The sequence below is a fragment of the Notolepis coatsorum genome (assembly GCF_963971535.1).
Source record: "Notolepis coatsorum genome assembly, chromosome: 6".
In the NCBI taxonomy this organism is placed as follows: Eukaryota; Metazoa; Chordata; class Actinopteri; order Aulopiformes; family Paralepididae; genus Notolepis; species Notolepis coatsorum.
This window is the reverse complement of record NC_140170.1, coordinates 114,295,731-114,323,435: the sequence shown is the minus strand read 5'-3', so window position 1 is coordinate 114,323,435 and position 27,705 is coordinate 114,295,731. Positions and strand designations below refer to the sequence as shown.

At 43.5% G+C, this 27,705-nt stretch overlaps 1 protein-coding gene across 1 annotated transcript in view; it reads right to left on the bottom strand.

Moving 5' to 3' along the window:
• Nucleotides 1–27,705, bottom strand: part of kif5ab (kinesin family member 5A, b) — a gene marked incomplete at both ends in the record, with an annotated part of 362,394 nt that overhangs the window by 22,020 nt on the left and 312,669 nt on the right. The window contains 2 exon segments of the mRNA XM_084315723.1: nucleotides 13,486–13,748; nucleotides 13,797–14,065. Coding sequence (XP_084171849.1) covers nucleotides 13,486–13,748; nucleotides 13,797–14,065 — 532 coding nt within the window.

Below are 27,705 nucleotides of genomic sequence, written 5' to 3'. Positions count from 1 at the left end.
ATGAAAATTACCAAAATTGTAGATACAAGACTCTACAGCAGCGATATATATTCTCCCATAGCCTATACTACTAGTGTGGTATATTATGCTAAATTTAACTCATAAAACGTGTTGAGAATTGTCCCTGAAAGGTTGTAAGGATAGGAGTGGTTTTACCAGGTGTCAGAGGAACTCTGCAAATAATCATAGTCATATATTTAGTAAGTACTACTGGAATGGTGTGGAATATGAATGCTTTATATTTCCAGTCTTTAACAATCAATGGTTCTATGTCGTTATGGCTTGCTCAGCACCTATCTGCACTGTACTTCACTTCGTGCACGAGCACTGAATAAAAAATTCCACCATGTACCTTTACATCCCAACATCCGTCTGACCACACCCCCTTCCGCTTACCTTCATAAGCAGGTGTGTGGTCACCTACTCGCCTCCTTCTTCACTTTCACCACAAGGAAGTGCCTTCGGTAGATCCCCACTTGACGAGGTTGTTAGCTGAAGAAAGTTGAGACGTGTTTACATTGTGCTTATTTTTTTCTTTTCTCATAAATATTCGATAAAAAATCTAAGTCATAATGTCTACTTCGGAGAGTCGCAGAGCCACTCTCCACCAGCGGTTCTCCATTTCCGCCTCCGTCGTGCGTCCTGGTGCAGGGCTGTTGCCTCTCTCGTGGTTGGCAGCCACGCCCGGTAGGCGTCCGATGGGTAGTTTGCCTCTCCAAGGAGCTGGTGCACCGGTGCCGTCGCCTCTGCGATGGCCTGGTCCTGGCTCTGGTTCCTCTGCTTCCGGGGAATTGTCCGCTGTTGAGCGGCCGGTTCCTTTGGTTCCCGAGGATTTGAGACGCAAACTTTTTGCGTCTGCTCGCTCCCGTCGCAAGATGGTGGCTTGCAGACGCGAACGGCCTGGGTTTGGTGAGTTGCTGGAGCCCAGTGAGGATGCGTCGGTCTCTACCTGCCCGATGGAAACAGAGGATTACATGGTAGAGGCGGACGGGTTCTTATTTGAAGGCCCGGTGGAGACATGTATCCCGCCCGTCCAGGTAACACTGGAGGGGGGTGAAATGTCTCCTTTGGGCGCCTTGTTTGAAGATGTTGGAGAAGAACCTCTGACTCGTCGGCAGGATGCCCTACTATCAGCCACATCGGAGTGTGGCTCCTTGACCAGTAGAAGCCTGCTGTATGTGAGGGATGCGGGCTCGGTGGAGGAAAGTCTGCAGGGGGAACTGCGGGCTTTGTTTCCCGAGCTTATGGCGGTGGCGGCAGTCGCAAACGGCGTGCCGCTGCCGCAGCCACTGCCTGTTCCTGTCCCTGATGATCTAATAGGTAATCTCTGGCAGCGTCGCCCGGTGAGAGGGGTGGACGTTGTCTACCCATTTTTCCCCTCAATGGGGGCCTATGTTCGTCGGGGCCAGGTGGTGTCCCACATCATTGGCCTCACCCCCGCCTACGTACAAGTTACGCGGGTGGCGGGTTTGGTCGAAGGTATGAGAGAGGGCGTGCCACGGCTTGATAGGCCGATGGCCGCGCTCCTCTGTCCGGAGGTGGTGTGGGAGCCGTTACGCAAGCCGGTTCCTCAAGGGAAATCGGCGAGGCGGTTGGCTTACTGGAGCGACCAGTCATTTATCGCTGGAACATAATCTCTGGCTGCCGCGTCTAACATCGCGCAGCTGGCAAGATTCATGTCCGGGATATTGACGGGCGGCATGGAGCTGAGTGATGTACAACATGACCAGCTCACCCAGTCGGCAGGAGCTATCCTGCATCTGACTCAGCCGCAGGCCATAGCCGCTGGGAAAGTGCGCGCCCTGGCAACTCTAACCCAGCGCCACCTTTGGCTGGAGCAGGCCCATGTGCCGGAGAAGAAGAGGATTCCACTTCTGACGGCACCCCACTCCGATGCTGGACTGTTCGGGAAGGCCCTGCAGTTGATGACCTCAACGTGCAGAGAAATGCAGGAGGAGCGCTCCGTGCTCCAACCTCATTTCCCCCCCCCGACATCGCCGGTGGAGTCAGACGGCTGCCACGTCGTCGAGCTTCCTCCGCCGTGGCTGCTGCTGCTACCACCGCCACTGCTGGCCCTTCGAAGAAGGCCAGGAGGAGAGAGGGCGCCGCCGCTGCAGCCGGCCCATCTGCGCCTGGAGGAGACGGTAGGGATCGTCGTGACCAGCCGCCGATTGTCTACCGTCCCGCCGGGGCTCCCTGGGGTAGCAAATCCCGAGCGGCTCGAGGCGGCAGGCGCCGCTAGACCCAGTGACTTTTTTCCCTTGCGGTCCCCTCTGTTTACCCCTCCCCGGCCCTCTCATATACTTTTGTTCAGAAATAAAAAGTCCCCTCTAAAGGGGGACTGTATTTTTTGTTAACAAACTGTGTGTTTCTTCACCAAACATATGATGAGGTTGCAAAGTGTGTATCTTCACTAGTATGCATTGATAGGAGGGTTACGTTCGTGTTATGAGCTTAAGCAAGGTCTGCAGCCTACACTCGGTTATAGAAAGGTTTTCTACCTCGGCCTGAGACTCCACATGCAGGTAGAGGCTAGTTGTATGGTCTGTTGCTTACACAAGTAATGTTGAGCTACAACACTGTTGTGTTAGTTGCAGTAATGCTTGTATGAACACGTACCACGGCCCAGCCGTTTCGCTCTCTCTATCAGTGTTTTTCTATGTACAACATGGATGCAGGTGTAGGATTCACACACACACGCGACTTGGTTTTGTTGTAAACCCTGTTCACAGTTATCTGCATCGGGTCCCCCCAGGGCTGTGTTCTAAGCCCCCTGCTGTACTCACTCTACACACACGACTGTGTGGCCAAGTTCAGCTCCAACTCCATTGTGAAGTTCGCCGACGACACGGTGGTGGTGGGGCTGATCTCGGACAACGACGAGAAGGCCTACCGGGAGGAGGTTGAGGTACTGGAACGTTGGTGCCAGGACAACAGCCTGCTCCTGAACATTGGTAAAACCAAGGAGCTGATCGTGGATTATAGGAGAGGACAGCGGGAGACACACACACCACTGAAGATTAACGGGGCTACCGTGGACAGGGTGAGCAGCTTCAAGTACCTGGGGGTCCACATCTCAGAGGACCTGACATGGTCAACACACATAGGCACAGTAGTAAAGAAAGCGAAGCAGCGCCTCTACCACCTGAGACAGTTAAGGAAGTTCAGAGTATCGGGGAAGATACTCCAGTCCTTCTACTCAGGAGCTGTAGAGAGCATCTTGACCGGAAACATCACTGCCTGGTATGGGAACAGCACGGCACAGGACAAGAAGGCCCTACAGAGTGTGGTGCGCTCAGCCGAGCGTACCACGGGTATTGCGCTACCTCCCCTGCAGGCTCTATACAACAAGAGGTGCAAATCCAGAGCCTGCAGGATAATGAAAGACCCCCACCACCCCAATAACAGCCTGTTCCAGCTGCTGAGGTCAGGCAGACGCCTGCGAATTCTAGAGACTAAGACGGAGAGGCTTAGGCTAAGCTTCTTCCCCCAGGCCATCAGAGCCTTGAACAATGAACATTGAGAGACACAGAAACTGAACTATCCACACACAAGTACATACACGACACGCACGCTGAGCACGCTCACACACTAGCAGCCACTTTAACACTCATGCCGCACACACGCACACTTATGGCCAGAGGAAAGGCCACTTAAAGTAGTATAACATCAGGAACAGTGTATTGCACTACTAAAGCTAACTAGCATGTCCTATATGCTCTGTAAATACTAATGTACAGATACCGAGATGGCACACCATGTACCTGTTTATTGCACTGTTTTATTGGATTCTATTAATATGTTGTACCACTGTATTTTCATTGGATTCTATTATATGTTGTACCACTGTATTGCACATCGTCGCGGGCAAGACCAGCCGCATTTCATTGTATACCTGTATGCCGTGACAATTAAAACTCTTGAATCTTGAATCTTGAATCTTGAATCTGTGGGTAGCGTGCATTGTATTTCATTAGCATTCTACCAAAGGTATCATATGCTAAAGTTGTTGTTGTGTGCAGAGGGGAAGGGCTTGTGAGGGGGTACCGAATAAACCCCTCCTTCCCTCTTCTGATTGGTCAGGGGGGTTTTACTCATCTCCTATCAGGCCAGTCAGGGCCAAGCCGTTAGGCGACTTGGCAGGGAGGGGGGGGGGGGGGGGGAGGGTTGCCCTGACTCTGCTCCTATTAACAGGCGTTGAGTGTTGGGTTTCCCCCCGTCATAGCACACGTCACTACGCACGTTGCTGTTGACGATGACTTCCGTGAGTTAGATCTGTACGTACGATCTATTGTTGTCAAAGTGTCGGGATAGAGCGTAGGACTTACGGGTCCACTACGCTCGATTTATGTGTAACTTGAGTCGGTTGGTCACATGACTCGAAGTTACCATGGCTTTTTCATTCTATGACTCACATGGGAAGGCTCTCTGGGGAATTTCAGTCTAAAATCCTCTGTGGTAGGGGTGACTGGATGTAAAAATGTGAACAGTTTTTACCCTCAGCTGTGTCAAATGGGATGCATGTCAGTTGGTGCTTCCTTCTTTTTAAATAAAAGAGTGTGGAGTATAGGGAGCACCACACCCTTCTTGTCGTTTCTCCCAGGCGCCTTGGGGATTCAATGAAGGGTCTAAATAGCCTATTCATTGATGTGGTTGTGTCCCGACGCATGCATGGTGCTAGCTCGGGGTGTTTCTGTTAAGAATCATGCGGGTAGCTAGTACGCCTTGGTTGCTTGTTGTTAAAACGGCGTTTTTATAAAGCAACTGGGATGGAGGTTTTTGTCCTCTTCCGAGAACCTGTTACTGGTTCTTGACGGATTCTCGTTCATATCTGGGGGATGATAACGGAATGGATCTGAACATAGGTAGAGGGGTCTCACGCCCTTGGGGTGGGCCACCGAGCGCGGTTCACACCGGCCCGTCTGGGTGGCGCCCTCTTTTCATGTTTTAGATCAACACGCATATCTGCCCCTTCTCCTGGAGTAGGCATGTCGGCGTGGTTAGGGCACGGGACTGGTTCTGGTCACGCTGGTCCAGGTCAGTTAACCCGTTTGTCCGCCGGGGATGCAGATCTGCTGTTCTGGTACCCTGAGGGACTTGGGCTTTTTTCAGGGGGAAAAAGGCCGGGTCGGCCCGGGGGCGTCACAAGGTTAGGCGTTATGGAGACCCTTGTTGGGTACTCTTTTGTACCTGGCACTATCATAAGGGGCTGGTTCTCTTCTCCGCACCTCTCTCACGCATGGCGGAGAGAGGGCTGTTGGGGTGGTCTTCTAGACCTCCTCTGGTAACCCTGTGTGCTTCCCGAGCCGCCGGGCCCGGTCCGAAGTAAAGTTTCGTTGATACCGTAGACCTGGGATAACCCCCTTTTTCTTGAGGGGTTATAGGAACAACCACTGCATATGGTAACGACAGGGTGGTTGATTCCCTGGTGTGTTGGAGCAGTGTCAACTCCCGGGTTGTCCGGTTGAGTGTGCCCCTGCACGTTCATGACGTCTGCCAATCATGTCAGCCTTCTCTGCCTTGACCCCTCTGGGTGGGTTTTTTTTTGATGGAGGCTTCGTCATGGTGATCAACAACGCCAGCATCCGCCCCTTCCGCTGGGAGGGCTGTTTTCAGCTGACTCCTTTGGCGCCTGTCTCGTCCGCAGTTCTCCAGGCTCAGGTTACAGCCTGTTGCCTGGTTTCCCCGGTACGCTGCCTGCTTCCGTTGGTTAACCTTTTGAGTGCTTACGGCCATGCTGACTGCCTGTTCTGCAGGGTCAGTATGCCAGGCGGTGTGCTATTGGGGGGTAAGGGCCCGCTCTTGGAGGGGCCTTATCCGAATACGCTGGCGATGTGGGGGGCGGTGTCACTAAGTGACCACCTGGTGGGGTCTTGATGCCTGGCGTCATTGACCTCTCCGGGCCCCCTTTTTTCAGGAGATCCAGTCCCTTCAGTGGGTCTGGGTCTTCCTTCGCGCTCCGCTGCTACGGCCTTGCCACAGGGTTGGGTTTGCTCTTGACCCCGTGATTTTGGGGGCAGTAACGAGGGTGTTCCTTCGTTCGTTCCCGTGTGGCATGCGGGTTGTGCGTGTGTGTAGTCGTGGGGTCAAGCCACGGTCGGCTCACCCTGTGCGTTGGGTTGCTTGAGTGCCTCTTCGCACGGTCGGATCCGTCGCCCTCCCGTGAACCTCCAATAGGGGGGGTATCCTCCATTAGGGAGGGTCGGGGGGGCTCGGTCCTCCCCGGTCTGCTGGTTGTGGGGGACCTTAGCGGGGTACATTTGTCGGGCTATGGCTCCCGCTCAGCCCCTGTTGCAGACAGGTGCTAAGCAAGCCATAACGACATAGAACGAAGGGTTATGTATATAACCCAGTTCTATGAGTTATGGTGCGCTCAGCACCTGGACGCCGCTGCGGCCCTTGATCTCGCCTTGTGGTGAAAGTTTGGGAAGGAGGCGAGTAGGTGACCACACACCTGCTTATGAAGGTAAGCGGAAGGGGGTGTGGTCAGACGGATGTTGGGATGTAAAGGTACATGGTGGAATTTTTTATTCAGTGCTCGTGCACGAAGTGAAGTACAGTGCAGACAGGTGCTGAGCGCACCATAACTCATAGAATTGGGTTATATACATAACCCTTCGTTAATGGTTTAACAATCAAAAATACTTGTAACCTCATTTTGACTAAGGAACCTGGTTCCCAAGAGAGCATAGTATGTGTGTTAAGAGACGGTTTGAGCTGTGGTCACCCTAGATCAATTTACATATAGTGTTGGCCAACAGCTGAGACAATGGAGTGGGTAGATAACATGTCCCTGTTATCTGCTGAGGTCTCTTGTGACACAACCTGAGAAACAGCTGCAGAAGGAGGGACTATGTTCCAGTATTACAGAAAATCAGTACACTTTCAAATGTATTTTCTATACTCAATATTAGCTTAAATTGAACTGCAAATATTCCTGTTATGATGTGCTAATTATACTGAATGCAATGATATTAAATATGAAATGTTTACGATTAGAATCACAGGGTTTTGAAATTAAGCATCTTCTGAACCAAATTGCCAGTACTTAAAATGGTATGAATAAATAACTGTTTAGAATAGATATGGATTCAAGTTAAAACATTATTATTAGAAAATATGTGAGTGGACTTAATGATAAAAACTGTGATTCTCGTCTAGCATAAAGAGGGAAACTAGTCAAGAATGGTATGTCTGTGTTCATTTCGAACACCAATTCGAAAATATAAATCTTGAATTGAATGACAAAACTATTAAATCAATTGGACAGTAAATCTATTCTGAGATTTGGAACAAAGAATAGAAGCCGTTGGGTTGCTAGAGACAGCCCCTTTTTTCAAATTGAACTAAGAGAGCCACTGATTGGAAGAAACGTCTCCTTGATGTCACTTCCTGTGACATCACGCAGATACTCCAGGCTCTTTCATAAAAGGGGGCGCTGAAAAACAAAGGGACACACAGAACACACAGACCGACGGAGACACACAGAAAACCAGAACAGACGCAGAAGAGGTTGCCACGGCAACCCAGACCAATCCAGCAGAGACCGGATGAGAAATGCTGATTTAGAAATAGAAATAATTCAAAGTTGTTTGATCACCTTTATGGAATTACCAGGTTGTATCTTGTCATAGTGAACGACTCTGGAACCAAGCCTTAGTTTATTATGCGTTTTTATGCAATAAAACGCCTATATTTTGATTGAGCTCTGCTTCCGTCTGCAAATTCCTTCATTCAACTGCCGGCTTCTACTGGGTGATTATACAGAGTGTCTGAGCTATTTGAAACAACGGCAGAGTAATACCACTAGAAATATAGAATACATCACGACCAATCTTCAAGATTTGTGACCAAATCAAAGTCACTTGACTACGGCGGTATGGCACGGTAGTTCGCTCTCGTAAGTGACAGACCAATTAAGTTATTATTTCACCTCTAAAGAAAGAAAAATCCGCGCAACTTCAGGAAAAGGTTTCAATACACTAGATGTGTGAATGACACGTCCTGGCAACCGTGCAGAGACAAGACTGTTGTCTAAGAAACGTGAAATCGATTGGCGTTCTGCCAAACAAATTATGTCAGACAAAGACACCCCTGCTTGGGCGTCGCACCTAATTGCGGAGGTATCTATCATCAAAGATTCATTCCAGCTAAGGTTTGATGAGCTCAGTGAATCGATCAACGGAGTAAAGAAGGACACACGGGCTATTCTGCAAAGAATATCCAACGCGGAGAACCGTATCGGAGCGGTAGAAGACCAGATGGCCGTAGACGGCAAAACTTTGAAAGACCTGACGGGAGACGTGGACTACTTGAAAACCAAATTAACCTACATGGAAGCGCAGAGCAAGAGAAATAACATCGTATTGGTCGGCCTGAAAGAGGGAGAGGAAGCCGGTGACCAGAATAATATGATTAATGGCATTCTGAGATACATCCTGGATTTAAAGGACACTGACCAGGTACCAGAGGTAGAAAGGCACCATCGGACTCTCCGACCCAGACCAGACCCATCGGCACCTCCTCGCCCGTACATTATACGGCTGCTGAGATGGAACGACAGACAGGACATCTTGAGAGCCGCGGGGAAGAAAAAGAAGCTGACATGGGGAGGAAGGCCGCTTCACGCATTCCAGGATCTACCCGTGGAAATTAAAAAGCAGCGCGCCGGTTATACCGACATCAAGAAGAAATTGTGGGACGCGGATGTCCGTAATGGTATACTGTACCCTGCGAGGCTGATAGTCACCATCGACGGCGAAACATCCATCTATAATAACCCCACGGATGCAGCGAAAGGATTGAAGATCAAGCTTCCTAATATTTTTGGTTAATAATGGACAGAGCATAGAGGTATGACACGCCCACCACTCACTGACAGTTGACAGTTGACAGCAGACATGACAACTGAGTTATTTAGTGTGGGTGATGACTTGAGCAAGATCCCGTGCAAGGTATGCAATGAACATTAAGGGCAGCCTCTTTCATTATACTGTTTATTATTATAATACATTTTTTTTGGTTTGTGTGTATGTATGTATATATATATATATATATATATATATGTGTATATGTAGGTATATATATATTATTTTGTTTTCTGAGGTTATGTATTGCACTGCCCCTATAGTAATAATTTCGGATGCACGGATCATGCATTTAATTAAGGACATGGTCTGATCACTGCGTGCGGATAACTGTGTTTATCAGTTTGTTCACGGACAGGGGATGGACACAGGTTCTATCTCCCTTATATTATGTGTGTGCCCTTTTATTGGCACTTCTTGTATGGTTTGTTATGTGTTTTGTGTGTATTTCCCCTTGTTGGTGCAGACCATTGATAACTTCAACATATATTCAGTATTTTCCTTTTTATCCAACCTTTTCAACAAGCTAAAGCGCAATATAATTTTTGATGGCCACAATTAACATGATTAGTTGGAATGTAAACGGGGTTTCAAATAAAACAAAGAGATATAAAGTCATTAGTCATTTGAAATCCCTGGACTGTGATGTTGCGATGTTGCAGGAGACACATTTGAAGGATGAGGACTCTATTAAGTTGAGACAGAGATGGGTAGGCCAGGCCTACTCAGCACCAGGTACCGGGGCATCTAGGGGCGTCAGTATTTTAATAGCAAAACGACTGACGTTTAGACTATCTCAAAAAATTATTGACAAGGATGGCAGGTTTATCATTCTATCAGGTTTTTTACAAAATACTAAATGCACGTTAGTAAATGTCTATGCACCCAATATTGGTCAGGCCGAATTTCTATCCAAATTGAGTGTGGCATTATCTCATTTTGCGGCAGACCATATTTATTTAGGAGGTGATCTCAACCTAGTTAGTGACCCGGCAGTGGATAGATCGGGCCACCCACTCATATCAGATGGTGCATTGTCAGCAGCGCTCAATGAGTTGCAGGTATCTCTGGCTTTGACAGACATATGGCGGGTAGTAAACTCTCTTGCCCGAGAATATACTTTCTATTCACACGCTCATAATTCGTACTCAAGGATTGATTACTTTCTTTTTTCACAATGTACAGTTGAGAATGTGATAGAGTGCAACATCCATAATATTATAATCTCAGATCATGCCCCCATGTCAGTGCGCTTAGCTCTCTCTGTAAACAATCACAAAAGTAAACAATGGAGATTTAACAACTCTTTGCTAAAAGATCAAGAGTTTGTATCTTTGATAAATGAGAGAATAACTGAATTTATAAATATTAATCTAAAATCTGTCCCTTCAATACAAATGGTGTGGGAAGCATTCAAAGCAACTTGCAGAGGGTGGATTATTAGCTATTCTACAGCCAGAAAGAAGAAAATGATAATGAAGAAAAACAACTTAATATTAGAACTTAAGGCTGTAGAAACACAACACATGCTTAACCCTGGAAATATACAACTGAAAAATACTATGTTGATTCTTAAGACAGAGTTGCAATCAATTATACATGAGGAGACAGCGTTTGCTCTTTTCAGACTCAGTAGGAAATATTTTGAATCAGGAGATAAAGCCGGTAAGATGCTAGCACTAAGATTAAAACAATTAGAAAATCGCCAATCAATACCATTTATATGTGATAGTACAGGTGCAGTTATTTATGAACAAACAGAAATTAATAAAGCTTTCAGTGATTTTTATAGTAAACTCTATCAGTCAGAAGGATCTAAAAAACAGGAAGACATGGATATATTTTTTAAGGACATATCCTTACCCACATTACAAGAGGTAGAAAGGGAGCATTTAGAGGGTCCTATCAGAGAATCAGAAATCATATCTGCCATGAACCTCCTTTCAACAGGGAAAGCACCAGGGAATGATGGATACACCTTAGAGTTTTACAAACAGTTTCAACACAGGCTAACCCCACTGCTTACACTAGTATTCAATGACATAATAGTTCATCAATCCATGCCTCAGAGTATGTGCCAGGCTACTATCTCTTTGTTACCTAAACCTGATAAAGATCACTCACAAATGGGTAATTATCGTCCCTTAAGTTTATTGAACAGCGATTATAAGCTATTTGCTAAGATCCTGGCCATGCGCATAGAGACAGTCATGCCTTCACTGATCCACCTTGATCAAGTAGGGTTTATTAAAGGCCGCCACGTTTCTAATAATATGAGGAGACTATTTCATGTCATGTCAAAAGCGGGCAACCTACAACAACCAGCGGTAGCTTTATCCTTGGATGCTGAGAAAGCTTTCGACAGAATAGAATGGCACTATCTGTTTTATGTTCTTACCAGATTCGGTTTTGGACCCACGGTCATACATTGGGTGATGGCGCTCTACAACAAACCACTAGCTTCAATTAAAACAAATGGCATTATATCTCAACCGTTTCAGCTATTCAGGTCCACCCGACAGGGTTGTCCGGTTTCTCCATCACTCTTCATCCTCGCCCTCGAACCGCTGGCATGTGCCATACGAGCAGAGGAGAAAATCACGGGCATCAATATTGGGGGGCATGACTTTAAAGCTAATCTGTATGCAGATGATGTACTATTAACACTAACACAACCCTGTCAATCAATCCCACAGGTGATGAAGCTGATTAAAGCATTTGGGGAGTTTTCAGGATATAAGGTGAACTTTAATAAGAGTGAAGCTATTCCTCTGAATAACCTGACCCATCCTTCACATATTGGTTCTGCCCCCTTACAGTGGAGATCACAAGGTATGAGATACCTCGGAATAAACATCCGGACACCTATAGACACGATTTTTGATTCTAATGGTCCACACCTCTTGAAGACAATTAGGGAGGATATTAAGAGATGGACAGTGTTACCCATTTCATTATGGGGTAGAGCAGAGATAATAAAAATGAATATTTTACCTAGAATATCATTTCTAATATCAGCTGTTCCACTCAAATTCCCCTCGTATTGGTTTAAAGAGATAAATAAGCTATTTACAGGTTTCTTATGGAGGGAGAAGACACCTAGAATCAGCTACAAGAAATTGATGAGACCAAGAAATAGCGGTGGACTTAGTATTCCGGATGTTTACTCATACTATCTCTCTTATAATGCCAGATTCCCCTTGTCATGGGGTTACATATGCAAGACCGAAATAGGCAGTTGGAAATGGATTGAGGAGAATATTTTATCAGAACTTAGTAAGACGGTATCCTTGGTATCATTATGGTTTCACCCCAAACCTAACTTTAAAATGGATAACCCGATAATAAGATTTTCATGTGAGATAATCAAAACCCTACAGAAACGGCTAGCCTTCAAAGGGATCTCTTTACCTTCATGCCCCATATGGTCTAACCCCCTGTTAATGGCTGGGGGCAGCACACTAGTAAATACTTCATGGCAGGGTAAAGGAATACATCAACTAGGACAGATTGTGAAGGATGGAGAGACGATACCTTTTAATGAATTGAAAGATCTGTATAATTTAAGAGATAGTGAATTCATGTTGTACTTTCAGTTGAGATCTGTAGTAAGATCAGTATCCATGAAAAATAGAGATATGGGGATACATAAGGATTTGGATGACAAACTAAGAAGGATCGCTTCAGAAAGGAGGTCAGTATCTAAGATCTATAGGTTACTCTCACTTAGCTCATCAGATGGCCTGGCCTCCATTAAACAGCAGTGGGAGAGGGATTTGAAGGTCTCCTTGACTGCTCCACAATGGGAGACGGTTTTAAAAAATACAACAACATCATCAAAATGTGTAAGATATAAAATGATACAATTAAAGGTAGTTCATCGAGCTTATATTACACCATGTAAAATTAAAAAAATGGATCAAGCCATCTCAGATTTGTGCTGGCATGGATGTGGGGAGGTAGGAACACTCATCCACATGTTGTGGCATTGCCCCACAGTGAAGAGTTTTTGGCACAAGGTCATTTTAAGACTATCCTCTATTCTCAGTGTTAAGATACCCTTATGTCCAAAAGTCTGCCTCTTGGGCATAGGGGTAGTTGGTATACAATCAGCACTTACGCAACGCATCATTACACTAGCACATATGTCAGTTAAGCGTACTATCATGATGAACTGGAAGATCCAAAAGCCAAATTGTTTCTGTATGGACACCTGGATGAGGGATTTCATGGACCTATTGACAATGGAACGAGCAGCCTCAACGCTCACTGAACATGACCATGGAGAGGACGGTCCCTGGATCTATATAAGGACATATTTGGAGAATACTTATGACTGAAAGCAGGAGTGTTTGATCTGCACCCCCCCCCCACCCCCCCCCATTTTGTTAGTATGTTTTGTCTGTATTGTACCGTTTGTGAGTTTTGTTTTGTCTGTATTGTACTGTATTGTATTGTTTATTGTTTGTGAGTTTAGTTTTGTCTGTATGGTACTGTATTTATGTTGAGCTGTTTTGTGTTTCAAACTATTAATTAAAAAAAAAAAAAAAAAAAGATTTGTGACCAAACTAGGTACCGTATACTCTACTAAATACCTATTAAATACGAGTATACTCACATGTTGTTACGAGCATCGTTGTCATTGTTTTGAGAATCAATGTGTTTGCTGGGGCTGTTCTGGTTGGAGTTGTCCTGGGGGGTGGTGGCTTCTTCTAGTTCTGTGTCTGACTCTGGGGCCAGCTCTGTGTCTGTCTCTGGGGCCAGCTCTGTGTCTGTCTCTGGGGCCAGCTCTGTGTCTGACTCTGGAACCTGCTCTGTGTCTGACTCTGGGGCCTGCTCTGTGTCTGACTCTGGGGCCAGCTCTGTGTCTGTCTCTGGAACCTGCTCTGTGTCTGTCTCTGGGGCCAGCTCTGTGTCTGTCTCTAGAACCTGCTCTGTGTCTGACTCTGGGGCAGGCTCTGTGTCTGATTCTGGGGCAGGCTCTGTGTCTGATTCTGGGTCAGACTCTGAGTCTGTCTCTGAGGCGGGCTCTGGTGTTGGGGCTGGAGCTGGGACTCGGGTTAAGGGGGCAGCAGTAGCAGCTCGCTGGCTGTTGAAGAGGGCGTTGCTGAAGGCGATGGGGTGCTCACTGTAGCCACGTATGAAGAATGGGTTGGTCGGAGAGCAGGCTGGGTAGTGGCCAGGACGCACAGGCTTGGCTGCAGGTAATAGAATAGAAGGTTTAATGAATTGATTGAATGATTGATACATTTTATTCTAGATTTCAAAGAACACACCAAACAGGCCAACCCAGAATATACATGCAAGTGTGGATATTAGGGGTGTAACGGTACGTGTATTCGTCCCGCGAATTTACGTTACGGCCGTCACGGTGCGGTACGCGCAGCCATACGAAGAATACGCCTCACAGCGCACACACACCAGTCGCGCATGCAGGCACTCACGGGTTCCGTGTCCGTGTGAGAACAGCGCGCGGCACACCGAGTCCGATTTCAAAAGGCACATTTACATTGGAACAGCTGCAGGGTCATTACAAGTTTACAGTTTTCTTTCGTTTTCTTGTTCGCCCAATAATGTCAACCAAATGAAGCCAATGGAAAGACACACACACGCGTCGCCAACACACACACCAACATTCTCCCCCGCCGGACTCTCAGGCAGAGCTGATCAAATAAAAAAAAAGAAACTTACATACTGAGCTCCTCTCCAGTTTAACTGCTACTGTGTTTAAATCCAAATAATCCTCTGCCATTGTTGTAACATGTCATCTGTTCTCTAGTATTCAGTCTCGTGAAGTAAAATTCTCTCTAGAAGTGAAACTGAAACTTAGCAAGGATAAGTTGTTAAAGGGACAGTAGGCAATTAATTTATTCAGTGGATGCCTGAACACAGAATGACACCAGTATCACTGACTACCACGGCAAGCCTATAGAAAATTATTCTATTTAATAATAATTATTATAATAATTATCATAAATATATAATAATAATTATAATAAAAAAAGTATAAATTTAATTATAAATATATTTTTTTCTGTTGTACCGAAATCGTATCGAACCGTGACCCCAATACAGAGGTACGTACCGAACCGTGGCTTCTGTGTACCATTACCGATTTGTTGAATTAGAGATCAATTGTACACATACATGATTGGAGTAGAGGTGGATTGGGGGAATGTACAAATATAATATCAAAGTGCATATTAAGGCACCTTAGTGATCAATTTGATCAATCGTGCTACAGGTGCACACCCATGCCTGAAACTTATTAGCCTACATGAAGCAGCCACATACCCACAAGAGCTTTCAGTTTGTCATTAACAATAGTAGCCTATAATCTACTGCTCACAGTCTGCTTTTCTCAACATATTCAACTATTGTACAGGCCTATGGGCTAATCATAATCAACCCCTCCACAAATTGAACAAAAGAAAATTATTTATCCGGCGGTCAGCACAGAAGCTACCATTAAGGCCTTGTCCAGACTAAAACGATTTTGATCTTTTTAGTTTTCGTTTCATTTTCATTTAAAAAAAGGTTTCCGTAAAAACAAAACCGTCTCAAGATAATAAGTGCGTGCCACAAATTTACAAAATAAATGTCTTTCCTGTTTTAGACGTTGCTCTTTTATTTTGAAACCCCCCGACCGGAAGTGGAGTGTTGTCGTTGTTTTCGATAACTTGTGTGTCCGGCTCAGTGCTTTTGAGCCAACGCTAGTTTTCAACGGATAGGAGAGACACACACACACACCGCGGCGCGAATGCAGCTTCACAGTCAGCCGGTGATGAGGAGGAGGAAGAGCTGTGGATTTTAATCGGCAGGAGAGAGAAAGAGCTCAAAGCCGTATATAATATAATAGCCCTGTGGTGCGGTCGGAGGCAGCTCAAACTACCTGTGTTGTAATAAATTAATTGATTGATGTTTAACTTGTCCGTGTGTGTGTCCAGGCCTTTCGACTAGCAAACGTTGTCTGTATTTAATGTTACCTCAGGATACCACTGTAATTGTAGCAAACGTTGTCTGTATTTAACGTTACCTCAGGATACCACTGTCTATTGTATTTAGTTGGTTAGCTAATGTTGCTAGCATTGGATAGCATCAACACTAGCTGGCTACAGCTCAACACCAGCCATGGGAATACTATTTAATAAATTATGGAGGCTTTTTAATCGTCAAGGTAAGAGAGGATTTGTCATGATCAACTGAAGGGGTATGCTATGGAACACTATGTGCTTGTACACTTCTAGCCAGGACATATCTGGACATATAAGACATATATGTATCATGTTTCTTTTTTTGTTGGCTGGGTTTTGCATGCGGATTAAGGGAGATGTCAATCTGTTGTCGACGGTGGTAATACAGGTACTACTCTGTACATGCCATTGTTGTTGTGATGTTTTCACACACGGGGTAAGGGAGAGATGGGCTATCGCATCATCGGTTCAGGAGAAGACGCTTATCGCTTGTAAAGATGGTGACGCAATGGGGGGGCGTCTTCAGAATTGCGCACACTGGGAGCTGGTATCAGAAAGTAGCGTCTTCCGGTTGCCAGAACGCAGTTCCCTGTGGCTGAAAGGTGCAAACGATCAAATACTTTGCCTGATACGACCAAAATCGTTTTAGTCTGGACATGGTCGAATCCCTTCTGTTTGTTCCAAGACAATAGCTTAAATCTCACACCTTGGGGAGAGCCCGATAGCCCCCACCCCAACCCACCCTACTCTTAAGGCCAAGGTCACCTTCCCTCTCTCTCTCTCTCTCTCTCTCTCTCTCTCTCTCTCTCTCTCTCTCTCCCTCTCCCCCCCCCCCCCCCTCCGGTGGCAAACACTCTTAGCCAAGCTCATTTGACCTACATGTACGTTGATCCATGTGTTTCATTATTAAATCTATACTGATCATGAAGATCTGTCCACGAGCATAATTGATGACTTGCTTCCACCACAATGCCTCCCTACATGGTCATGTTGGACCTTGCTTTACTTTGTTAATGTACTTTATTTTGTCACAGTAATCAAATGAATGCAGTCATTTTTTACTCTGAGTACATTTGTAAATTTTTTCTTTTATTTAAGTAGCTTTGTACACCAGTAATTTGTAAAAGTCAAATGTAATCAAAGTAACAGTACTTTAACTTAAGTAGGATATTTTTGTACTCTTTCCAACTCTTCTTATTACATACATTAATACATACATACAGATACACACACCTGCTCTCTCACAAATACACTTAGTCTGAAGGATTAGGGTTAGCGACCATTCTCACTGATGATGTAGGACAGCAAAACCCAGCATGTGCCATTCATATACAATAAAGGGAATTTAATCTGGGATCAGTTGATGCAATAAAACAGCTCATCTTGTAATTTTGCACAGGGTGCAGCAATGCATCCAATAGGATCTGTCAGTATGACGAGCATAGTATGAGTGATCAAGTCAGAACCTTAGAGGCCCCTTTGATGCATCTACCCTGAATCTGTTATTAGTACCCCACTGCAACCTATGTTAATCCTTTCACTGCCACACTATGGAATGTTAACCCTTTCACTGCCACACGACAAAGGGTTAACCCTTTCACAACCACACTACAGAAGGTTAACCCTTTCACTACCATACTACAGACGGTTAACCGCGTAAACAAATCTTGTGTCACTCAATCAGTCAATTGAAAAGAGAAAAAAATTTACTTTTCCAAAACAAGTCGGAGGCAGAGCAACAGTGCAGCAGTAATTGATGGTGTCATGCAGCACATGTAGTAGAAAACAGGACGTGTACCACTGCACCATACTGTCGTTTTTGTCTCGTTTATGTTCCTTACTATGCTGCCTCAGTGCTTCTCAAAAGAGGCAGACTTATGTTGTGTTATGTTATGTAAATCTGCAATACACAAATTTGCCTCAGGTATGTGTGTGTGTGTGTGTGTGTGTGTGTGTGTGTGTGTGTGTGTGTGTGTGTGTGTGTGTGTGTGTGTGTGTGTGTGTGTGTGTGTGTGTGTGTGTGTGTGCGTGTGTGTGTGTGTGTGTGTGTATGTTGAGTCCTGCACAGAGTACAGTAAATGTAGCCACATGCAAGAATAATTTGTAAGAACGAGATTACAGATTGTACATACAGTGCTAAGCTTAATCTTTCCATCTGGCTTCCTGACAATAATGCCCCGCAGTATGTGCACCGTTCTCTGAAACAATGTCTCATATTCTGAATGGATGCTACAGTACGCATACAGGGGTCTTTACATACTGTAGCCAGCCATGATAGAATAGTGCACATCTGTAATGTTATATAAGCACTCCTGCTACTCCACGCTTAAGGGGAGGTACTACAATTTAATTTACAAGTAACACAATCAATACAGAAAATAAAGAATATTTTGTATTATAACTTTTATTTATTTAGTTTTGAATTTTAGAATTTTTTTAATAGCTAACATATTTTATAAATAATTAGCAAATTTGCATGTTAGAACACTTTTTTCTCATTGGATGAAGTCAAGAGTTAATTTTTCAGTTTTAATGTGATGAATAACTAAATAGTTGGTCATTCACAGATTCAAATCAAGATTGTGTTTATATCGTAGGTTATTTAAAATATACTACTGTAGGTATAGGGTGAAAAATATGGATTTATGATGATTTTGAGAAAATGGGCATTCAGGTTTTTTCAGTAGCTTGGTGTACATGATGCAGCTCGGACAAAACCATGGAAATATAATTTGTATAGTTGATTTTGATATTGCTTTATATGTTTCATGAAACTCCAGTTGTAGTAGAGGCAAAATATACTATCTCAAAATGTTCCTATCCAGCCAAAATCACCGCCTCGCCTTAAGCCCAATATATCATTCCACCCTCAGATGTGTTCCTAGTGATAGTTAAGTCCAATGCACACGGCGGGCGATTTTTGCCAGGTGACCGATTTTTTAAGCCAGGCGACCAACAGAATTGTATCGCTTCCATTGTTATGAATGAGAGAAGCCACACAGCAGGAGATTTTCGAACGACGATCGCGAAGCAACTTCTGTCGCCTGGCTAAATATCGCCTCAATACATTTATTTTAGGCAGACAGGCGACACAGCAAGGACAATGAGGAAATAACATGACTTCTACTGGTGTATCATTTGTAATATATACATTTATTTATCAATACATTCATTGATCAATAACCTACATAGTATTACCATGCTACTTATGTTAATTTGTAATTTTTCTTTTTTTTAAAGATTTTATTTATAGAATTTTCAGCATTTTTTTTGGTCAACGCAGGACCTGTTGGCCACGCAGGACCGACAGCGGCCGTGCAGGACCGATAGAGGAGAGAGGGTGAAACGGGAGGAGAAGAGGGGAAGACATGCGGCACATGGCCACCGGGTCGGGGAATCTAACCCGGGGCGACTCAGCGCGCTATGTGGTGTGCTAGTGGAGTGCCCCACTTATGTTAACTATTAATTAACAGGAACAATTTTTATAAATAAGGTTAGTTGGAGAAGGGATGTCTCCCCTGATGTCCCGGTAACATTATATCCTCGCCGGTTTGGCTTTAGTATTTTTCTTAAATGTATCTTCAGGCCACTCTGTGGTAGTGGACGTATAGCTTACTAACTTAAACAAACGGTTGTGTGTGGTGTGGGGTGCTAAGCGATTGTCGTTGAGCGACAGCTGATCGCATTGCCAGGCGATGTCGCTCGCCTGCCGTGTGCTTTGGACTTTATACTCATTATTGCATCCTGTATGATAAGGTTGGTTGGTCTTCTTTGGCTGAATGACGTAACAAATATTGGTATTTGTTTATCTACTGTATAATGCCCTTGTTGGAAAACTACGATCTTACTGGACCATACTGGATTGGAACTTTGGACTCTATCTGACCTGCTCAAATGACCGGCTCACGCTTCAGGTCCTGGAAAGTCGGCTTTCAGTTTCAGTGCTTCAAGCTAATAGAATGATCTTCAAAAAGATTTTGACGGTTTACAACCATGATCACAGACCACATTTCAGTATGTCATTGCCTCTTAGCATGCGACAGCCCATATCAGGGTCGTTTTTAGGACGATTTGCCCACCGGCACTTTGGCGACCCCTAGTGGCTCGGGTGTGCTTATTTTGTAATACAATATATATATATCGAATTAAAGCCCCATTTGTTGCCTGTGGATAGCCATTTCAATCCATTGAGCGGTTCTCGACTTACATGCCGGTATTTGAGGCTTGTGCAAAGTACACGGTATTGCGCAAAATACCACTCCAGACTCAGGCTGCAGTAGTTCCGTCAATCTAGATCCGATCTCGAAAATGATTGTGGATCGTTGTAGCCAATGAGTGTGGCTTCCAATGATACCCCATGTGGGGATGTGTGAATCAGGGATCTAGGTGAAAAACTAAATTCTTTAACAGGAAGCCAAATAAATTGAAGTCTATGAGAAAACTGAGTTTTTCTTTGTACACAGTTTACCAAAATCACTCCTAATCACTCATTTCTGAATGGATCTTTATGAAATATGGATATGTACTACATAAGCTCCGTCTGGATTTGTAAGCCATACCACCTTCTGGGGAAATACTACCTCTGGACTACTAACTACTACAGAAAAACTTGAGTTACAAGTTTTTCTACAACTCAACTTCAGACCTATGTAACTCTATTACGTTAGCACTAAAAGTGAATTTATTTCTGGAATCAGAAACTTCAGAATGTCATCTTTCAAAAGAGACCAGGCTCATGCATGTGCTATAAGAATAAAGTATGTTGTTTTGGTTTGCAAAAAAAGTATGCAGTCCTCAAGTTCAAAAATTGCCACTTGTCTGCCCGCTTGTTAAAGGATAACTCCACTATTTTGGGAAATTAGCTTATTTAACATCTTCCCTGGAGTTAGACAAGAAGATGCATACCTTTTTTGTCTCTGTGCGTGCATTTTAGCTTTGGGAATAGATGCTCCGTTAGCATAGCTTAGCTTCATCACTGGAAGTGAGGCAGGACAGTAGCCTTACAGTGCCTTACAGTGTATTGCAAGGTCTGACATTGACCAAACTTGATATGCATGACCTTGGTGGGCTCTAGGTCAACTCCTGAAAAGGGGGTCAATGTCAGACCTTGCAATCAAAAGTTAGGGGCACACTGAAATTATGGCAAGGGTTATTAGCCCCCTAACTTTTGATTGCAAAGTCTGACATTGACCCCCTTTTCAGGAGTTGACCTAGAGCCCACCAAGGTCATGCATATCAAGTTTGGTCAATGTCAGACCTTGCAATACACTGTAAGGCACTGTAAGGCTACTGTCCTGCCTCACTTCCAGTGATGAAGCTAAGCTATGCTAACGGAGCATCTATTCCCAAAGCTAAAATGCACGCACAGAGACAAAAAAGGTATGCATCTTCTTGTCTAACTCCAGGGAAGATGTTAAATAAGCTAATTTCCCAAAATAGTGGAGTTATCCTTTAAGAGGTTGAGTATTATATATATATTGTATTATACTGAGTATGTAATTGTTGTTGTCCATGATAATAATAATAATAATAATAATAATAATAATAATAATAATAATAATAATAATAATAATAATAATAATAATAATACATCTATCTTATATAGCGCTTTTCCAGGTGATAATCTCTGAGAAGTATTCGTCAAAGTGGGAGGCTCTACTTTTCATTGCAGTCCAGAGGAAGTCTTTTAACCAAACTGAAATATCTGAGGCAGACCATTTTACTGCAAGGCTATGGGTATAAACACCTGGTTTTCATATGGGTTAGCGTGGGTGATTAGTATGCTAGTTGTGGGAGACTTTCAGATGGCTGGTCTCACAGGGGACTGTTCAGTATTTGCTGACAGCTGCAGGGTGTGAAGGAGACGTTGCTTTCTGTGCTCTACAAGCAGATGGTGCCTGTTGTTAGGCTGCCTGATGCACATTGATTGTATGCCGGTTGTCCCCTTTAGCACATATGTGACTGACAGGCCTCCTAATATCTCACTGCATCAACATTTGTGTGTGAGAGAGAGGGAGCGAGAGAGCATGTTGTGTATATGTGTTTCTGTTTATATGTAAACCAATGTACAGTATTTAGCGTCAGTAGGCTGATATATATTGTATATATTGTAATCTGATTATGTCTTCATAGTTGTTACTGGGCGCCTTAAGGTTACCTCTCCCAAAACACCAATTTGATCAATTCTAAGTTTTCAACACCATGGAGAGTGCGGTGGGTCGAATTGTGGGCCGACTTCAATATTTGATGTTTGTCCAAACCAATTAAATGTGGGGATTTGGAGCTGGATATCCTTCAGTAGCATCCCCATCTCCATTTCCCTTTTACAACATAGATACATCTTTAGCTGTAGTGCTGAGGACAGTGAAACTGAAGGTGACGGGCTGTAGTTACTCTAAACTGAGTACACCAATACAGCTCACAGTAGAGCTATAGGTACTCTAAACTGAGCACAACAATACAGCTCACAGTAGAGCTCTAGTTACTCTAAACTGCTCAACACCACAGCTCACAGTAGCCTATAGCTGTAGTCAGTGGCGGCTGGCCACTAGGGGCTCTCGGGCGCCGCCCCCCTGGTTTACCCTGGTTAAAAGAAAGAAGAATAAGATTTTTTTTTTGTTTTTTGTTTTATAGCCCTATAAATAATATAAACATGTTTTAAATGAATATTTACTCATTTTAAGTATGTTTGTGTTTCCAATGCACAATATAACGTTAATATATCAAATATAAATAATCGTTTTCCTGAACAGGAAGTGACTCACTGTCTGATAGAGAATACGTTCCATTACCGTAGCCGCATTTCTCCTAGCCGTATTTCTCTCGGGCTAGACGCAATATCGATTTGAGTGCGCGTGCACGCCGTGCACTGTTTCATCGCTGTATCCGTCGCAGCCAATCAGTGCGTAACGCGCTGTGCGTTGAAATATGATGTATTATGATGGAACACGGGCGCGTTTTGAAGCGGTCTAAGCAGCAGCGTCTATAATTTCCGTAGCCGCATTTCTCGGAGACGCTCTCTGATTGGCCGACGACAGTTTTTTCCGTAGCCGCATTTCGCGGAGACGCTCTCTCTGATTGGCCAACGCCAGTTTCTGTTGTAGCTGTTGTGTTGTTGTGATGCAGCTATTTGTCTTAGAGCGTGACGGCAAGTTCTTTCGACGGTTAAGCTTAGGCACTCTTTCAAAGTTGGTTAAGGTTAGAGTTTGTCTTAGAGCATGGCGATAGGAACGCCAGGTAGTTTGCAGGCTGTTCGACGCGGAAATGGACAAAGACACAGCTCTTCACTCACACAGTACTTGTTGGCTAACAACAAGCTATATATGGATGCAGTGTGGACAATGCATGGACAATGGACATCAACACAGTCTGGACAGTGGAGTGGATATACTTTATCAATGCTAACAAGCTAATAGCTGGATGCAGTTTCGACCACGTAAACAGTGAGTTAATTCGGTCTCTCTCGCTCTCTCTCTCTCTCTCTCTCTCTCTCTCTCTCTCTCTCTCTCGCTCTCTTTATGCTGTGTTTTTGTTTTCGTCGCGGGTGGATCATAATCAACCAGACAATGAATGGTAACTTGTTTAAAATGACAAGTTATACAAATGTGTTTATTATTGTATTGATCAGAGAGAGAGTGGAGTTTCTTTTGGATTGGAAATAAGTGGATTATGGCTTGTTCAATATCATCTATGTTTGAATGAATGAATGAATGAAAACTTTATTTAACAGATTGCAGAATGGGTACAATACAGTACGGCTCAATACATACAATTGTTAAGGGGATGCAGACCAGAGAAAGACGTTTGTCTTGTTTACATCAGGGTCCCCCGTTTTCGATTCATATCGATAGTTTAATAGCTAGCCTTGGCTCGTTTAACAATATGCAAAATATGTGTACAGCCCTGTACTCATACTGAAGTTATTCTTGGTATATAATACTACACATACACTAGGTCTGATTGTGTAACGAATCGATTCCACGTCGCGCTGTGTGTGAGAGAGAGAAAGAGAGAGAAGGAGAGATAGAGGGGGATACTAATTAATTCCGCCCCCCCCCCGTGAAGAATTCACGAGCCGCCACTGGCTGTAGTTACTCTAAATTCTAAACAACAATACATCTCACAGTAGAGCTGTAGTTACTCTAAACTGCTCAACACCACAGCTCACAGTATAGCTGTAGTTACTCTAAACTGAGCACAACAACACAGCTCACAATAGGGCTGTAATTACTAGGGCTGACCTTCGAAGCTTTTTTTGGCAATCGAAGCTTCGGGCCAAGCTTCGATTTTAATTCGAAGCTACGAAAAAAATATAAAATATATATATATTAATTATAATAATATTATTATTATTATTATTATTATTATATATTTTTTTTATCTTATGTTGTGGGACTTGTACAGCACTTTGGTAAACGTTGTTGTTTTTAAATGTGCTCTATAAATAAAGTGGATTGGATTAATTAATTAAGTAGCCCCTTTCGTGACTGTGACGCAGCCAACAAGGTTTCACTCGGCTGCGCTGCCTGGGTGCAGTGGGGCTGCTCACACAGCCAACGACATGACATTACATAATTATGTTGCAACCTTCGTCTATCAAGCAAACAATTATATTATATTTAATTTATAATTATATCAGACAATGCACCTACAAAAGCAGATGATTACAATTAAATTAGCCAACTTGGTAACACATTAGTCATAGCAGCATAGGCATAGCCTTATTAATGTTTTGTGTGGCGTCGCCGTCGTGTACAACGATACTTACGTTTTTTAGGTGATTTGACAAAGTTGTTGTAGAGTTGTGATATGCCATTTTCTTCTGGCATATCTGGCACTCGGCTTTTTGGGCATTGTCTTTGCATATTTTAAAGTGTAACCACACGTCTGATGACTTCTTCGTCGACATGTCTGCTGCACATGTCCTTGTTGTTTTCAACACAGATAATCTCCACGTGCTTGTTGTAGAGAGGTGGAGTCGAGGGGCCGCTTACTTTAGTTTCATTGGAATGGAGGCGCAAGATTTGAGGCAAAAAAAAAATATATATATATATATATATATAAAAAAATTACTTCGATTTTTTTTTAAGCTTGTGCCATCGAACGAAGCTTCGAAGCTTAGAAGTATTTGAGACAGCCCTAGTAATTACTCTAAACTGCGCTGAACAACACAGCTCACAGTAGGGCTGTAGTTACTCTAAACTGCGCTCAACAACACAGCTCTCAGTATAGCTGTAGTTACTCTAAACAACAACACAGTAGAGCGGTAGTTACTCTAAACTCTAAACAACAATACAGCTCAAAGTATAGCTGTAGTTACTCTAAACTGCACTCAACAACACAACTCAAAATATAGCTGTAGTTACTCCAAACTCTAAACAACACAGTAGAGCTGTAGTTACTCTAAACAACAATACAGCTCACAGTAGAGCAGGGCCCCGTTCCCCGTACCTGGATAACTGAGTTAGCCGGATAATCTTCGGTCAAGTCTGACTTAAGCCGGACCTTTCGATTCCCCGTACCTGGATTGTCCAAATTACCATGACAACAGATCCAAAAGTTTGAGCCTGGTCGAAAGCAGGGTTTAAGTTCAAGTTAGCCGGATCAACCATCGCCACGCCCCCGCAAAGAAGTGACAGCCCGTTTCCTGAAATTATTCCCACAGTCTACGATCTGCATTATACCATTCTGAATTACGTTTTTGTGCTCCATTCTTCCAGAGGGGGCTTTTGAAATGTAAAATAGACCCAAAATGCTGATACTAAATTCACTTTGTCCTAAATAATGCACGTTATATATACCGTGGCGCTCGCTCGGTGCGATGTACACATTATGACTTTGTGGTTATTTTAATTGTAACTGGGATTAAGATGTCTGATGAGATGCGCTGTTTGACGGATTTGAGGAATTGAATGAGCCGTTGACGTCACATTAATGAATGAGGATAAAGAAATAAAACTTCATTCAAAATAAAGAATATTCTAAACACGGGTCTCTCGTTCATTAATGTATAAACAATGAATTTATCCCATCTGGCACAGTGGCGCAGCGGTAGTGCTCAACCCTGCCAACCCAGCGACCGGTGTTCGAAACCCCGTGTTTCCAATATAATTTTTTTGAATATAATATTAATGATTATACGCCAAAGTAGCCTGGTTTTAAGTTAAAATATTATAAATCTACATGCATTGAGGATGTCATTCTTTATATAGCTCTCAATGTGCACCAAATTGAATTATTCCTATATTGCAAAAAGAAGGAAAAGACTAGGGTTTCGAACCCCGGTCGTCTGCGTGAAAGTCAAAAGAACAACCCGTTAGACCACAGTGGAGATAAGTAAAAGATCGACCACACATCAATCAATGGGTAAGAGAGCCGTATCGTAATTCTGTATAACAGTTTAACTAATTATTTTCGCTAGCAAGATCTCATTTGATTATTCAATCCAGCAGGCAAGTTTAAAGAAATATAATCTGATTGATTGAGGTAATGAGGGACTTAAAATTAGCCTAGATAACGCATTTAACTTGTCGGCGAGGCGATTGAGCCGTATTGCAATCTGTCAATAAAGTTTTAAATCAATTAATCAATCAATGCCGTTAGAGAATCAGGATCTCTGCCATCGATACGTGCTGGCTTTTCAACTGAAGCGGCCGCGCGCATTTAGCCTGGGTCTCAAGTCTGAATCGAGTTAACGAGACTGAATCCACCTTCGAGGAACAGGAAAATCCCGGCTTCAAACATCGGGTTAACTGAATCTGGATAATGACATCTTGATCGACTTAGTTGAACCAGGTACGGGGAACGGGGCCCTGTAGTTACTCTAAACTCTAAACAACAACACAGCTGACAGTAGAGCTGTAGTTACTCTAAACTCTATAACAACACAGCTGACAGTAGAGCTGTAGTTACTCTAAACTCTAAACAACAACACAGCTCACAGTAGAGCTGTAGTTACTCTAAACTCTAAACAACAACACAGCTGACAGTAGAGCTGTAGTTACTCTAAACTCTATAACAACACAGCTGACAGTAGAGCTGTAGTTACTCTAAACTCTAGACAACAACACAGCTCACAGTAGAGCTGTAGTTACTCTAAACTCTAAACAACAACACAGCTGACAGTAGAGCTGTAGTTACTCTAAACTCTAAACAACAACACAGCTCACAGTAGCTTCATGGAGAGAGGAGACACTGACAGGGAGCAGGGAGACACTGGTGTGTAACAGGCTGCTGATGATCTTGCGGAATTAATGTATTTAATTTAGGGCTGTCAGTTTATCGCGTTAATTAGATTAATTAATTACACAGAAAATTACTGTGTTATGAAAATTAACTCAAAATTAATTTTAAAAATAAAATTATTATTATTATTATTTTTTCATTTAAATATGTTTTAATCTCATTCATTCCATAAGAACGTAGAATACACATTTACAGACTTTTTTTAATATGGTCCATTTGCATGTTCTTGGTATCTGATTCTAGGGACATCTATGGATCTCAGGGAATGTATTCCCAGTGTCAGAAATACTGTGTCTGTTACTAGGCTTGAGTAAATTGTAATGAACCAAATGAGAATATCAATAAATCTTTTTTTTATCTTTGACTGTGAATAACACCATGCTCAAATTGACCAGACCTGAAAAATCTAAGCAAATGAATAAATGGAAGATGATTAAACAGAAGGTTTTGTAGATACAGTACTGAATTCTGGCATCCGGACACATGCCATTTGAAATATGATTATAGAATATAGAATATATGCGATGCTGTCCCTGGATGCTATGAAAGCCTTTGACAGGCTGGAATGGTCGTATCTATGGGCAGTATTAGAAAGGATGGGGTTAGGAAAAGGATTCATT